The sequence below is a fragment of the Taudactylus pleione genome, unplaced genomic scaffold, assembly GCF_031769625.1.
Source record: "Taudactylus pleione unplaced genomic scaffold, aTauple2 ptg000242l, whole genome shotgun sequence".
NCBI lineage: Eukaryota > Metazoa > Chordata > Amphibia > Anura > Myobatrachidae > Taudactylus > Taudactylus pleione.
The window spans coordinates 12612262-12626033 of record NW_028284644.1 but is presented as its reverse complement, the minus strand read 5'-3'; the positions used below and the strand labels follow the sequence as shown (position 1 = coordinate 12626033).

General features: G+C 45.6%; 1 protein-coding gene across 1 annotated transcript in view; it reads left to right on the top strand.

Moving 5' to 3' along the window:
• The window catches only part of PM20D1 (peptidase M20 domain containing 1), a 64037-nt gene extending 51381 nt beyond the window's left edge, over nucleotides 1-12656 (top strand). The window contains exons 8-9 of the mRNA XM_088479575.1: nucleotides 3149-3248; nucleotides 12270-12656. Of these exons, the coding sequence (XP_088335701.1) occupies nucleotides 3149-3248; nucleotides 12270-12399 (230 nt within the window). The 3' untranslated portion in view covers nucleotides 12400-12656. The remainder of the gene's footprint in view (nucleotides 1-3148; nucleotides 3249-12269) is intronic.
• The last annotated feature ends 1116 nt before the right edge of the window (nucleotides 12657-13772 follow it).

Below are 13772 nucleotides of genomic sequence, written 5' to 3'. Positions count from 1 at the left end.
ACAAAGTCTCTAGATTCAGTACACACAATTTCCATATGTCCTGAAAAATAAACAAATTTAGAAAATAGTTAATGTCTTCATTATTCCAGATGATCCATGAAGCACTCACGCTCCTACAAAAATACCTTCCCAAGGTGGATAAGAGATGTAAATGCTCAGGCATATGAGACGAAAGACAGTGGTGGATTTAAGGGTCAGGCTGCCCCTACACACAACATTATTGTTTGCCCCCATCTCCCCGCTGGTGCTGCTATTGCTATAAAAAAAGATTAGTAGCTGCTCTGATGCAGTGGGGGCGGGGGTTAAGCATAGCTGCAGAGCCGCCCAGCAGCTGAGAAGAGCAGCTCTGCATAAACACAGCCTTCCCTGGCTCTGCCCTCTTCATGATGACCACAAGGTGAAGCCTACGGAACTCAACAGATAGCCCCAAACCTCTCACACATTAATTGCCTCTTGCATCTCCTCACTGGTGCTGCTACATGAAAAAAAAAAAAAAATCAGCAGCTGCTCTGATTGCAGGGCCGGATTATAGGGAGGGCGACAGGGGCGGTCGTCTCGGGGCCCCACACATAGGGGCCCCCTCCTCCTGTCCCCAGTCAGCCTGCACATTCCCCAAGATAAACTTTTTTTGTTATTCTTTTATCTGAGCCGCCTGTCGCGGCCCGCGATTAAGCCCCGCCCCCTCTTGGGATTTGACCCCGCCCCTTTCTGCTGCTGCCTCTGAAGTAAGCAATATTTATGTGTGTGTAATATATATATATATATATATACACACACATCAGACAGGCAGCCCGTTGTATGTGTGTGTGTTGTTTTTTTATATATATATATATATATATATATACACACTCCTTATAACCGCACCTAACCCTTGACTTTTGCCATCCTGCTACTGTTGCAGCAATGTTTATATACCATGTACTTGTCCTGCAATGCCTTATACAGTATGTCATTGTTTTCTTGTTCTGTTCAACTATTTATGTAATGTTTTTGTACTTGTTAGGCGCTGCGGAACCCTTGTGATGCCATATAAATAAAGGATAATCATATATATATATATAATAGATTATAAAATGTTTTAGGAACAATCCAGCGCTCTCCCTCGCTGTGGTAGATAATGGTACCCGGGTTCCCCCAGTGGAAAATCAATACAGAAGGACGAAAGAATCAGCGGCACTCCGGGATTTTGGGGGATATAACTCTGAATATATTTCAAAAGTGCATACCAGAAGAACCAATGTTTCGGAGTCTCAGAGCCCCTTTGTCAAGGTGCATTATTCAAATGTTGGTTCTTCTAGTATGCACTTTTGAACGGAGTTATATCTCCCAAAAATATGGGGGCCCCAACACATTTGTTGCCCAGGAGCCCCACAGATCTTAATCCGGCCCTGGATGTAGGCAGGGTCAGTAACCGAAATCATGAGACCCGATACACACGTGTTTTTAGCCCCTCCCCCCGGCTTCCCAGCAGGTACAGCCAGTCACTTGAGAATCTTCCTTACCTATATGTAGTTTCTTTGCAATGGGGAACCTCTGAAGAAATTGTTCCTCCCAGGGCAGATGGTGCCTTCAGTCGGTATTTTCTATTTACATAATAGATCACATGGTCCGGAAGACACCTGATTGCGTAGAAATATAACCAATGTCAGCATCTTACCAGATAATACATAGTAGCAGAACTTTTAATGCATTTCAAAATGTGAATTTCCCTGATCAATAAGTTTTAATTATTAAACTGGGTTTGCTAATTTCACTACTGTTTCTTTAGAATTGGTGCTTTAATGAAGATTACTGTCTCACAACCCTTTTCCTTCTTATCCTGCGAGTTGTGGATAATCTTCAGCTACAGTATTATCCCCCAGTTCTCTTCAGCTTCATTCCCCCTTTGTGTCTCTTCAGCCTCATTCTCCCGTGTCTCTGCTACTCCAGCCCCCCTGTGTCCAAGGCCACAGAGAGCTGCCACTGGGTAATGAGGGAGGGGGGGTATGGCCAAAGCTGGGGTGGCTAAACATTTAAACATAGTTTTCATGCCTCCCCATCAGCAGTGGTGATACCCATAAAGGGCCCCTCCAACAAGGCTGGGCCTGGATACTTAGCACCCACTCCCTTTCCCCTCTCAGTGACCCTGTCTGTCTCTACAGCTCCACCCTACTGTGTCTCTCCAGCACCCCAGTGTATCTCCATCTCAAACCACCTTCTGTCTTTCCAGCCCCCAGTGTCTATCCAGCTCCGGACCCTGCATCCCCCGGGTCCAGCCCCAGTCACTTACCATGTTGTGTAGCTTCTCTGGCTGCTGCTCCTCTTCACACCAGGGCACCTCTGCCTTTCAGCCCACAGTTCGGCGCAGTGTGACTTAATAATGTCACGCTCGCCTGGCCGCAATTAAATTATATATTGCCACGGTGGTGTCTCTACATGCCTGCACCCTGCTAATCACTGCAGCAGCCCAGGCAGCATTTAAAAACTGATTTATCTGTGTGGGGGGGGGTGGCCTGCCATGATGTCCTCAGCAGATGTCACCCTTAGGCACGTGCCAAGTGGGAAATTCGCCACTGGTCTGAGCAGTATTGAGGGCACATTCAATTAGTGCCGTGTTAACTTCTGGCTCATTGACTACAGGCATGTACAGAGGACTGCAGTTTGTTCTTCCTTACACACATTCGCCAAATACTCTCTTGAACTCGCCTATGCTCAAGCAAGTTATGGAGCAATAAATGGTGTTGAATGCAGATTTGTTTCCAAACTTAAGTGCTTCCCATTTCTCTCATTAGTCAAGGCTGCCATGGAGTCTGAAAAGGAAATGAGCAAATTGTGTTATTACCTGCTAATTTTATTTCTTTAAAGAACCCCATGGCAGCTCAATATATCACTCCCTTGTACATGTATATATTTTTATAACAAACTTGCAAAGTCACTTAAGACAAGAAAGTTAGGGAGACCAGTGATATACCTTCTAACTTGTGAACTTTTTCTTTTGTGGAAGAGAATGTAACACTTTAGTTAAGGCAGCCATTAAGTTCTTTAAAGAAACACAGTAAGGTAAGAATTTAATTTGCTTATTTTCATGAGCTTGTAGGTAGGAGGCAATCTGAGCATTTGTAATGCATAACAGAGTAGCTATAACTTTCACCTTGTGTTTCTTTTTTAGGTGTCTGCATTGGAAATACGGACAGTCGTCATTTTGTCAATTTAACTGACAGCATCTATCGTTTCAGTCCTTTCAAGCTGACATCTGAAGATTTGAGCAGGTGGGAGAAGACAGGCAGAAATTTCCATCTACCATAGTGTTGTTGATCAAGTAGAGATGGGATGTAGTTAGCTTCTCATCAATCAAAATGTCGACATGCTAAATATACACCTTGGACCTTAGGCATCATTATGTCAATTGCTGTAAAATGCTCCTTAAAGCATTGTACGAGCAGCGACAGTACAACTGTAAACATGATTATTTACGATAATGTTCACAGATGTATTGCTGCTGCTCGTAAAATGCTTTATGTAGCATTTTACAGCAGTCGACATAATGGTGTTTAAGTTCTGGAGTCTACATACAGTATACTGTAGCTTGTCGACATTTTGATTGTCGACCAGTTAATTGTAACGCGTATAGATGTATCAAGTGTTGAAGTAATGACATTGTGATGCATCCATTGTCAATTTAACACATCATGAAGCTTTATAGGGCTGATTCTGAGTTGGATGCAAAGCAAAATAAAAGCAAGCTTCTTTGCACTTGGAACAAACCATGTTACAATGTGAGAGGTGTAAATATGTTGTTTTGCATGCAGGGCAAATACTGGCAGGCTTTGGCATGTATCCCACATATTCTGGACAGTGTTACTTTTGCACTGCATTTAGATTTGAGTTTGAACAAGCCCCTCTCAAATTTAAATCTCTGCATATTTTAAATCTGCACCACCTGCTGTGCAACTTGGATTTAACAAGGTGTAAAGTTACTTGCTTGTTAAGGTGCCCATCCACTATCAGACTTGAAAACTACTGCACGATTACGACATTGTAATCGTGCAGTCGTTTGTCAGTCTGTGTAAAGCCTGCACTGAACGTGCAGTCGTTCAATGCAGGCTAATCAATCATCTGCAAACATGCTCAACCTGACGTTATCGTCAGGTTGACCAGCATGTTTGCACGATGATAGATGTCTAAACGACCAGCGGGCACGCGCATTGCTGGTCGTTTTAGACATTTTTGCTAACTATTTATGAACGATTGAATGATCGTTATCGTTCAATCGCTCAACTTAATCGTCTAGTGGATGGGCACCTTTATGCTTTGCTCCCAACTCATTCATGTTGCCAAAGTATCAACTATACTTTTTTAACATGCAGTGCCTTTATTTTGCCACTAGATGTCATTGAAACAGTCACGTTTAGTGGGGACATAAAAAAAAAAATACACATACGCCCGCTTCCAATCCTGGGCTAACAAGTGCTGGCACACCTCACGGCACCCATCTGTTCTGGAAACCAGGGTAAAAATCGGTCCTGGAGTCACAGCTCTGCCACCCCACTGAAGCCAGTAGCCTTCTCTGCCACCCAACTTGGACTCCTCCCCATTATACTAACAAATAATAGCATATTTTATGGTCATATTTGAAAAGTATATGTAGCCTTATCATAGGGGGAATGATGCACCCATGTGTGTCAGCCAGCAAATCATATACCCATATTTGAGGGTAAATTACAGTACAGTTCATCATGGCAACCATGACCACTGTAATACTGTACCTCAGGCCATATCATCAGGAACACATTGTTCTGATTTTAGGAAGAAAATAATATTAATAAAGACAATATACACATACGCTGCAATAAATCATTTTAGAGACAAGCGGGGTGATGCAGAGTTGAACATAAGTTAGCCGTAATTGCTCTTGCATTACGTGCATGGAAATAAATGCATATTATTAGCCTGTATACAGAGTTGTACGTATCTCATTGGTTGGGACCACCCCTATCCATATGCTTGGTTTCTTTCCCATCATCATTATCAGTGCACAGTTGTACCAGCCCTATCCTTGGCACAAAAGGCGAGTCTGAAAACTGGTGTATTCACACACATGGAAAGCTCTGCATGGCTCACAGTTCCAAGAACACTCTGTGTCTGAATGTGAGAACGGCCAGCTATGTGTCTTCAGTCACCATGTGAGGTGTAGTTCTAGGACATGACCACTGCAAAAACACACAGGATACGCTCACATACTGACTTACGTCCACCTCTGCATCAGCAATAAGGTGTACAATTTATCGCAGTATTGTAATTAAGACATTCTTTTTTTCTCCTGAGACAGTGATTGCAAGGGATGGGGAGTAGAGTATAGACTTAATGATGTCTATGGACCTCATTCATTACGGATCGCTATTGCGATCGCAACTGCGATTACGCATGCAGGTCTGTTGCGAAAATATGGTAGTGACTGCAATCGCAAAGCTATTATAGAGACCCCCAAAGCCAGCATAGAGACGCCCACTACCACTTTCGCACATCCGTAATATCTTGCAATCCTGCCTATACATTGTCACAAACGTGGGATTTAGGAGCTGTGTTCCCGGACTGGGCCTTGAATCTGTATTACTTGGTGCAGATGCTTGCTGGAGGAGACTTGGCTTAATGAAGTTTCTCCGCATGAGAGGGTGCAGCGAACTGACAGGAGCTTGAGGAATGCGGAAGTAGCGTGGTAGCTAGGAAGCTACGTGGAGCGGCTGGGTAGCCGTGGGTAGACGTTGGTAGCTGAGTGGCTACGTGGAGCGGCTGGATAGCCGTGGGTAGACGTTGGTAGCTGGGTGGCTATGTGGAGCGGCTGGATAGCCGTGGGTAGACGTTGGTAGCTGGGTGGCTACGTGGAGCGGCTGGATAGCCGTGTGTAGACGTTGGTAGCTGAGTGGCTACGTGGAGCGGCTGGAGTGCCGTGGGTAGACGTTGGTAGCTGGGTGGCTACGTGGAGCGGCTGGATAGCCGTGGGTAGACGGTAGCTGAGTGGCTACGTGGAGCGGCTGGATAGCCGTGGGTAGACGTTGGTAGCTGAGTGGCTACGTGGAGCGGCTGGATAACCGTGGGTAGACGTTGGTAGCTGGGAAGCTACGTGGAGCGGCTGGATAGCCGTGGGTAGACACTGGTAGCTGGGTGGCTACTTGGAGCGGCTGGATAGCCGTGGGTAGATGCTGGTAGCTGGGTAGCTATGTGGAGCGGCATGGATAGCCTTGGGTAGATGCTGGTAGCTGGGAAGCTACGTGGAGTGGCTGGATAGCCGTGGGTAGACGTTGGTAGCTGAGTGGCTACGTGGAGCGGCTGGATAACCGTGGGTAGACGTTGGTAGCTGGGAAGCTACGTGGAGCGGCGGGATAGCCGTGGGTAGACACTGGTAGCTGGGTGGCTACTTGGAGCGGCTGGATAGCCATGGGTAGACGTTGGTAGCTGAGTGGCTACGTGGAGCGGCTGGATAACCGTGGGTAGACGTTGGTAGCTGGGAAGCTACGTGGAGCGGCTGGATAGCCGTGGGTAGACACTGGTAGCTGGGTGGCTACTTGGAGCGGCTGGATAGCCGTGGGTAGATGCTGGTAGCTGGGTAGCTATGTGGAGCGGCATGGATAGCCTTGGGTAGATGCTGGTAGCTGGGAAGCTACGTGGAGTGGCTGGATAGCCGTGGGTAGACGTTGGTAGCTGAGTGGCTACGTGGAGCGGCTGGATAACCGTGGGTAAACGTTGGTAGCTGGGAAGCTACGTGGAGCGGCGGGATAGCCGTGGGTAGACACTGGTAGCTGGGTGGCTACTGGGAGCGGCTGGATAGCCATGGGTAGACGTTGGTAGCTGAGTGGCTACGTGGAGCGGCTGGATAACCGTGGGTAGACGTTGGTAGCTGGGAAGCTACGTGGAGCGGCTGGATAGCCGTGGGTAGACACTGGTAGCTGGGTGGCTACTTGGAGCGGCTGGATAGCTGTGGGTAGATGCTGGTAGCTGGGTAGCTATGTGGAGCGGCATGGATAGACTTGGGTAGATGCTGGTAGCTGGGAAGCTACGTGGAGTGGCTGGATAGCCGTGGGTAGACGCTGGGTAGCTATGTGGAGCGGCTGGAGCGCAGTGGGAAGGCTCACTTAGTTAAACTAAGAAACTAGTTGCACTTGCAACTTGTGTGAGCATTGGGGATCCTTTTATAGTGGACACTGGGAGCTGACAGGCTGAGAGAGAAGGAGAAGACTCCTCATTGGTGGTAGTGGAGTCACATGGGCAATCCAAGATGGCCGCGCCCATGGACTAGGGGACAGCGCTTCTTGGAGGTAGTCAGTGGGGACCAGCGATCAGCAGGAGCTGGCGTGAGAGCAGCACAGCAGCGGGACCCTCCAGAGGACAACAGCGGAGACTGCCCTGAGAGATGAGGAAGGAGCGTACAGCGCGGGAGCCAGAAGACAGCGCGGGTCAGTGCCCGCACAGGTAAGCGGCGGGGTCTGATTCTGGGGTCTCCAGGCCGGCGTGTGACAGTACCCCCTTCTTCAAGAGTGGCCATCGGACACTTCCTTGGTTTATGAGGAAATTTCATATGGAACGCTTTGACCAGACGGGGTGCATGGACATCAGAGGCATTTATCCAGATTCGTTCCTCCGAACCATAATTCTTCCAGTCGATGAGGTATTGAAGACTGTTGTATCGACAACGGGAATCTAAGATTCTGTCAACTTCGAACTCCTCTCCCTGCTGTGTTTGAACACTAGAAGCTTTAGGAAGGACCTTCTGAAATCAGTTTAAGACCAGTGGTTTTAAAAGAGAAATATTTAAAGAACTTGGAATGCGAAGAAATGGAGGAAGCTTTAGCTTGTAAGCCACAGGATTCAAGACTTTGATGATTGGGAATGGACCAATGAATCGCGGGGCAAATTTCATTGAGGGTACTCGGAGTCTTAGGTTTCGGGTAGAGAGCCAGACCATATCCCGAGGCTGGAAATTTGGAACCGCTGATCTTCGGTCAGCAAATCTCTTGTACCGGGCTGACGTTTTAGTCACAGAGGAACGAACCTTTTCCCAGATGTTGGAGAACCGTTGAAGGGACATCTTGGCCGCAGGCACATCTAATGTTGGAAGAAGAGGGAAATCTGGCACTCAAGGATGATGACCAAAAACTGTAAAAAAAGGAGTTGAGCTGGTGGACGTGTGATAATGATTATTGTGAGCAAATTCGGCCCAAGGAAGAAGTTCAATCCAGTCATCTTGGGAGGATGAGACAAAAGAGCGCAGGAACTGTTCCAGGTCTTGATTGACCCTTTCCTTTTTCATCGAAGGCCACCAATAGGACCGCTGGATGAATTCTAGGGTTTTATCCATACCCAAGTGACCAGAGAACCGGGAAGCATGGGCCCAATGCAGTAACCTCTTGCGGAGTTCCGGAGCGACAAAAGTCTTCCCAACCGGGGGTATAGTAGATAATTTGGTAGAGGCGAAGAAAGCTGAATTCAAGATTGGGTTGATCAGGGTCGCTCGTCATGGAACGTGAGAGTGCGTCGGCTTTGAGGTTTTGTGAACCTGGACAATAGGAGACTTTGAAGTTAAATCTGGAGAAAAACATTGCCCACCGGGCTTGACGAGGGTTCAAGCAATTTGCAGATTTAAGATAAAGCAGGTTCTTATGGTCTGTAAAAATGGTAATGGGGTAATGAGCTCCTTCTAGAAGATATCGCCATTCTTCGAGGGCTAGTTTCATGGCGAGTAACTCTTGATCTCCGATGGTGTAGTTCTTTTCTGCAGGCAAAAACTTCCGGGAAAAGAAACCCACAAGGATGAAGTTTTTTATCTTCAAATCGCTGGGAGAGCACTGCACCGACACCTTCGGAGGATGCGTCCACCTCCAGGATAAATGGCCGGGTGGAGTCTGGTTGCTTTAAGATGGGAGCGGAGATGAAGGCTTGCTTAAGAAGTTGAAATGCAGAGGTAGCTTCGACGGGCCATTTAGTTGGATCTGCTCCCTTGCGGGTGAGGGCTGTAATCGGAGCTACCAGAGTCGAGAAACCTTTTACAAACTTGCGATAATTGTTGGCAAATCCTAGGAATCTTTGTATGGATTTTAAGGAAGAAGGAAGAGACCAATCAAGAATGGCTTGTAGTTTTGAAGAATCCATTTGAAGGCCTGTTCCGGAGATGATGTACCCCAGGAATGGTACACTTGAGACCTCAAACAGACACTTCTCTAATTTGCAAAAAAGTTGATTGGACCGCAACCTCAGAAGGACTTGTTTCACCTGGTCTCGATGAGTTTGGAGGTCTTGAGAAAAAATCTAAATGTCGTCCAAGTAAACGACCACACACTTGTACAAAAGATCCCGGAAGATTTCATTGACGAAAAACTGGAAGACGGCCGGAGCATTACAGAGGCCGAAGGGCATGACGAGATATTCGTAGTGCCCATCCCTGGTGTTGAAGGCCGTTTTCCATTCATCGCCTGGACGGACACAAATTAAATTATAGGCTCCTCTTAGGTCGAGTTTGGTAAAAACTGTGGTTCCCTTGACTCTATCAAATAACTCTATTATGAGAGGAAGAGGGTAGCGATTCTTAATAGTTATTTCATTAAGACCCCGGTAGTCAATACACGGGCATAAGCCACCATCTTTCTTTTTTCCGAAGAAAAATCCAGCCCCGGCTGGAGACGTGGAAGGTCGAATGAAGCCTTTACTTACGTTTTCCTTAATGTACTCCGACATGGCCTGAGTCTCAGGGAGAGATAGAGGGTAGGTTCGGCCTCTAGGAGGATTCTTCCCGGGAATCAGATCTATGGGACAGTCCCAATCACGATGGGGAGGTAACAGATCTGCGCTCTGTTTGCTAAAGACGTCCTGAAACCCATCGTAGGCTTTGGGCAGGTCTGTAGAATCCCGTACGACGGAAGATCGGACAGGTATTACCCGCTGAAGGCAGCCTTTGAAGCAATTGGAACCCCAGGAGGATATTTGCATGGTGGTCCAATCGATTTGTGGTGAATGTCTCTGTAGCCAGGGTAATCCGAGGACTAAAGAATGAGAGGCTTTGGGAATCACTAGGAAGGATAGTTGTTCGGAATGGAGCACCCCAATGGTAAGTTTAAGTGGTGTTGTACGATGGGTGATGGTTCCACTAGTAATGCGACTACCATCGTTGGCGGTTAAAGTGATGACTCGAGGCAACGCTTCTATGGGGATTTGATGTTTCTGGACAAAGTCAGTAGTGACAAAGTTCTCTGCCGCTCCGGAATCCAGAAGAGCTAATACAGCTTTGGAATCCAGAAGAGCTAATACAGGGTGTGCCCTGTCCCCACAAATGTATGGTTAGCTATTCAATATAACTGCTGACCATTCAGCTTGGTCCGGATTACTCTGCAGAAAGATGACGACTTGCCGGCATTGGTGATATTTCTGCGAATCTGTCCAATGTTTTAAAGTGGCAATTATTTTAATTTTAAAAAACAAAACTTTGAAACATCAGACAGACTCACCAGGATCTAGCCGATACCTGCAAGTCGCAGGCTATTACATTTCCCCCAATATGTTCACTAATAATTGATGTTACAGCTTATGCACAGAATATATTTGATATTAAAATCAAGACATATATTTAAAAAAACTTTTAAAATGCCACCCTATTAATAATTGTTCTATGGAACGTATTAGAAAATGTGCAGGGACACATATTGATGATCAGTGGTAACATTCCTACAGGAGGGGCGGTTTTGGCAGTGTAAATCCAAAAAGTAGTAAGGCCACATGCCAGTGGATTATAAAAACATGCTTATTAAGTGAACTGCACTTGAAGAAGGGGTTTTGAACCCAGAAACGTCTGCTTCTTTCAATGTGTTATCCTGATTGTCTGTCTGCCCTATTTTAACAAATTAACAAATCTGAATGAGCAGGTTTTGATTTTGCAATCTACTGCTTCTTGGATTTATACAGTGTAGTTCATAGGGACAGTGGCATGCTCTGTTTATGCCACCAAACACCAGAAATTGGACGTCATCTGGGTGAAATGGTGACTTTTGTATAGTACTATTGTCATTAATACATATCTGATCGGCTGCTGCTTCGTCACTACTGTAGTAGAGCAATCACGCTCTAGTCTGTTTTGGTAGTGTTGGGTGTATCTGTCATTAGAGTGATTCATTTTAATAACCACTCGCACACATGCTTGATGTATTAACATGGTGCAGGGCTGCATATGTTTCTAGCATTTTCCTGTGTACTGTATAGGTTTTTTAATCTTAAAATTTATTGAAGTGAATCCTAACCAGTCACAAGGGATTTACCACACTGGCCACGATGTGATGTGCTGGCTTGTGGCGGGGGAACTGTGTGGGTACTGACCCTCCCTATCAACTGAGAATACAGTACTTCTTTCAAGTTGTCAATTAAGGCTTATTTGAGTGTATTTTTTAAAAACTATTACAAGCTATTGCTCCCTCCCCAGTAAGCCATCACTATCCGAGACCTGTCACCCGCATTCCCACCCCCCTCCATAAACCTGTTTAGGAATATTGTTGCAGCACCCGCTGTGTAAGCGGCAGAGTGATGCAGTAGAGATAATGAGTAACGTTCGCACGCCCATGTAAGGATGTGCACAACAATGTATATTTGGATATGTCAGACCAAAGATGTTCCATGCATAAAACATAGCACTATACTTATAGTGCATCCGGAAAGTATTCACAACGCTTCACTTTTTCCACATTTTGTTATGTTACAGCCTTATTCCAAAATGGAATAAATAAATTTTTGTCCTCAAAAATTCTACACACAATACCCCATAATGACAACGTGTAAAAAGTTTTTTTTTTTTTTATTTTTGAAAATTTAATTGCAAAATAAAAGGATGATCAGTGGAAACAGGATGCACCTGAGCTCAATTTTGAGCTTCATGGCAAAGGCTGTGAATACTTATGTGCATGTGATTTCTTAATGTTTTTTTTTTTTTTATTATTAAATTTGCAAAAATCTCAAAAACTTTTTACACGTTGTCATTATGGGGTAATTGTGTGTAGCATTTTGAGGACAAAAATGAATTTATTCCATTTTGGAATAAGGCTGTAACGTAACATAAAATGTGGAAAAGTGAAGCGTTGTGAATACTTTCCGGATGCACTGTAGGTGATTTTTGATATTCATGTCACTTAGCAGCACGACCTCTGTAAGGAGAAATTTGTGTTATTTTATGATTTATTTTATTTAATATGTAAGTGCTATGTCTTAGTAATTGTAGTTAAGTAGTTTCGTATGACCATGTGCTGTTTGTCATTTTTCAGGATTCATGGACTGAATGAGCGGATTTCAGTTGACAGCTTAGAACATGTTGTACAGTTTTACTACCAGCTGATCCAAAATGCAGATTCTGATAAAGTTCCTGTAGCTCATCTTGCCACTCATGAGCTATAGTGGAGAAGAAACAAAGGTGCTGTCAGTAGTCTAGCACTGAACGTTAGCTGTTCATACTTTACATCTTCCAAACACAGATTAAGGATGTCTTGAATGTTTTTTGAGCAGATGTAATCCTCACAATTACGTAACTCTCGACTAAAAACATCTAGTTGAGGTAAAATGGCTCCTAACGTTATGCAGTCGGGAAGCCGGAGGACGTAATCCCGACAGCCGGCTTTCCAACTGCTTTATCCCCGCGAGGGTTAAATGACAGGCGTCTAAATCTAGACGCCTGTCATTTTACCGACGCTGGGAGACAAGTGCCCGGCATCGCGATCGAAGGGATGCCGGGCGCGGATAGCTGCGGGGGGGGGGGGGGAGGTTTTGGGTTCAGGGTTAGGCTAGGGGAAGGGAGAGTTAGGCATTCCCCCCCCGGGGGACTTAATTTTAGGCGGCGAGGAAGGGCGGGTTAGGTTTAGGCACTTAGAGGGGGGGTTAGGGTTAGGCACTGGGGGGAAGGTTAGGGTTAGGCACCCCTAAGGAGGGTTAGGGGGGGGAGGTTAGGTTAGTAAATACCTTGGGACAATCGGGATTTTCAGCCATGTCGGCCAGCCGCTGTCGGGATTTGAACCGCCGGACTTGCATCCGGCAGTAATTCATACCGATTCCCTCCTAACAAGCATACTGTTATTGCCAGTGTGACTACTAAAATATTCTACAATTAAAACAGTGCAAATGTGATTTATGCGCTGCAATAATGAGACCTCTGTCTGAATGATCCTTTAGGATACTGCATAACATGACTGATAATAATAATACAAATACTTATCACTTGGATTTGCAAAGCATTTACCAAAAAGACAGTTGTAAACTTAACTTAAAAATACTTTTTTGTGTAATTGACTATGGGATAAAAAGTAGAAAGTGTTCCTTGCTGAGTGTGGGATAGGTGTATGACGCCTGGTACTGCAAAAGCAAGCAGTAGTATTGTGGGGCATGATTATCTAGAGCACAGCACCATTGGTCCCATTTATCATTAAATGCGATCTAGGCACAATATTAGCACCCATGATCGCTTTGCAGAATGCGATGACATTGTCTGGATGTATTCTAGAGCACCCGCAGGGACAGGAGCTCCAAAAAGAGCCCATCCCTGCGATGTACTCTGAGTGCTGAAGGGGCTACAGTGCATGCGTGTACGGACAGTACATGCATAGGCCCCATTTCCAGGGGAACTCTACCGGCTGAATCCGCAATGTTTATCCCATAGGCTACCATCATCTTTAGATGACATTAGCTGCGGGAGCCAATCTCTGGAATGCTTTGCATTATGGAAATTGGTAAATATGGCAGCATCGCATCCCCCATAGAAACCTATGGGGGATATGGCT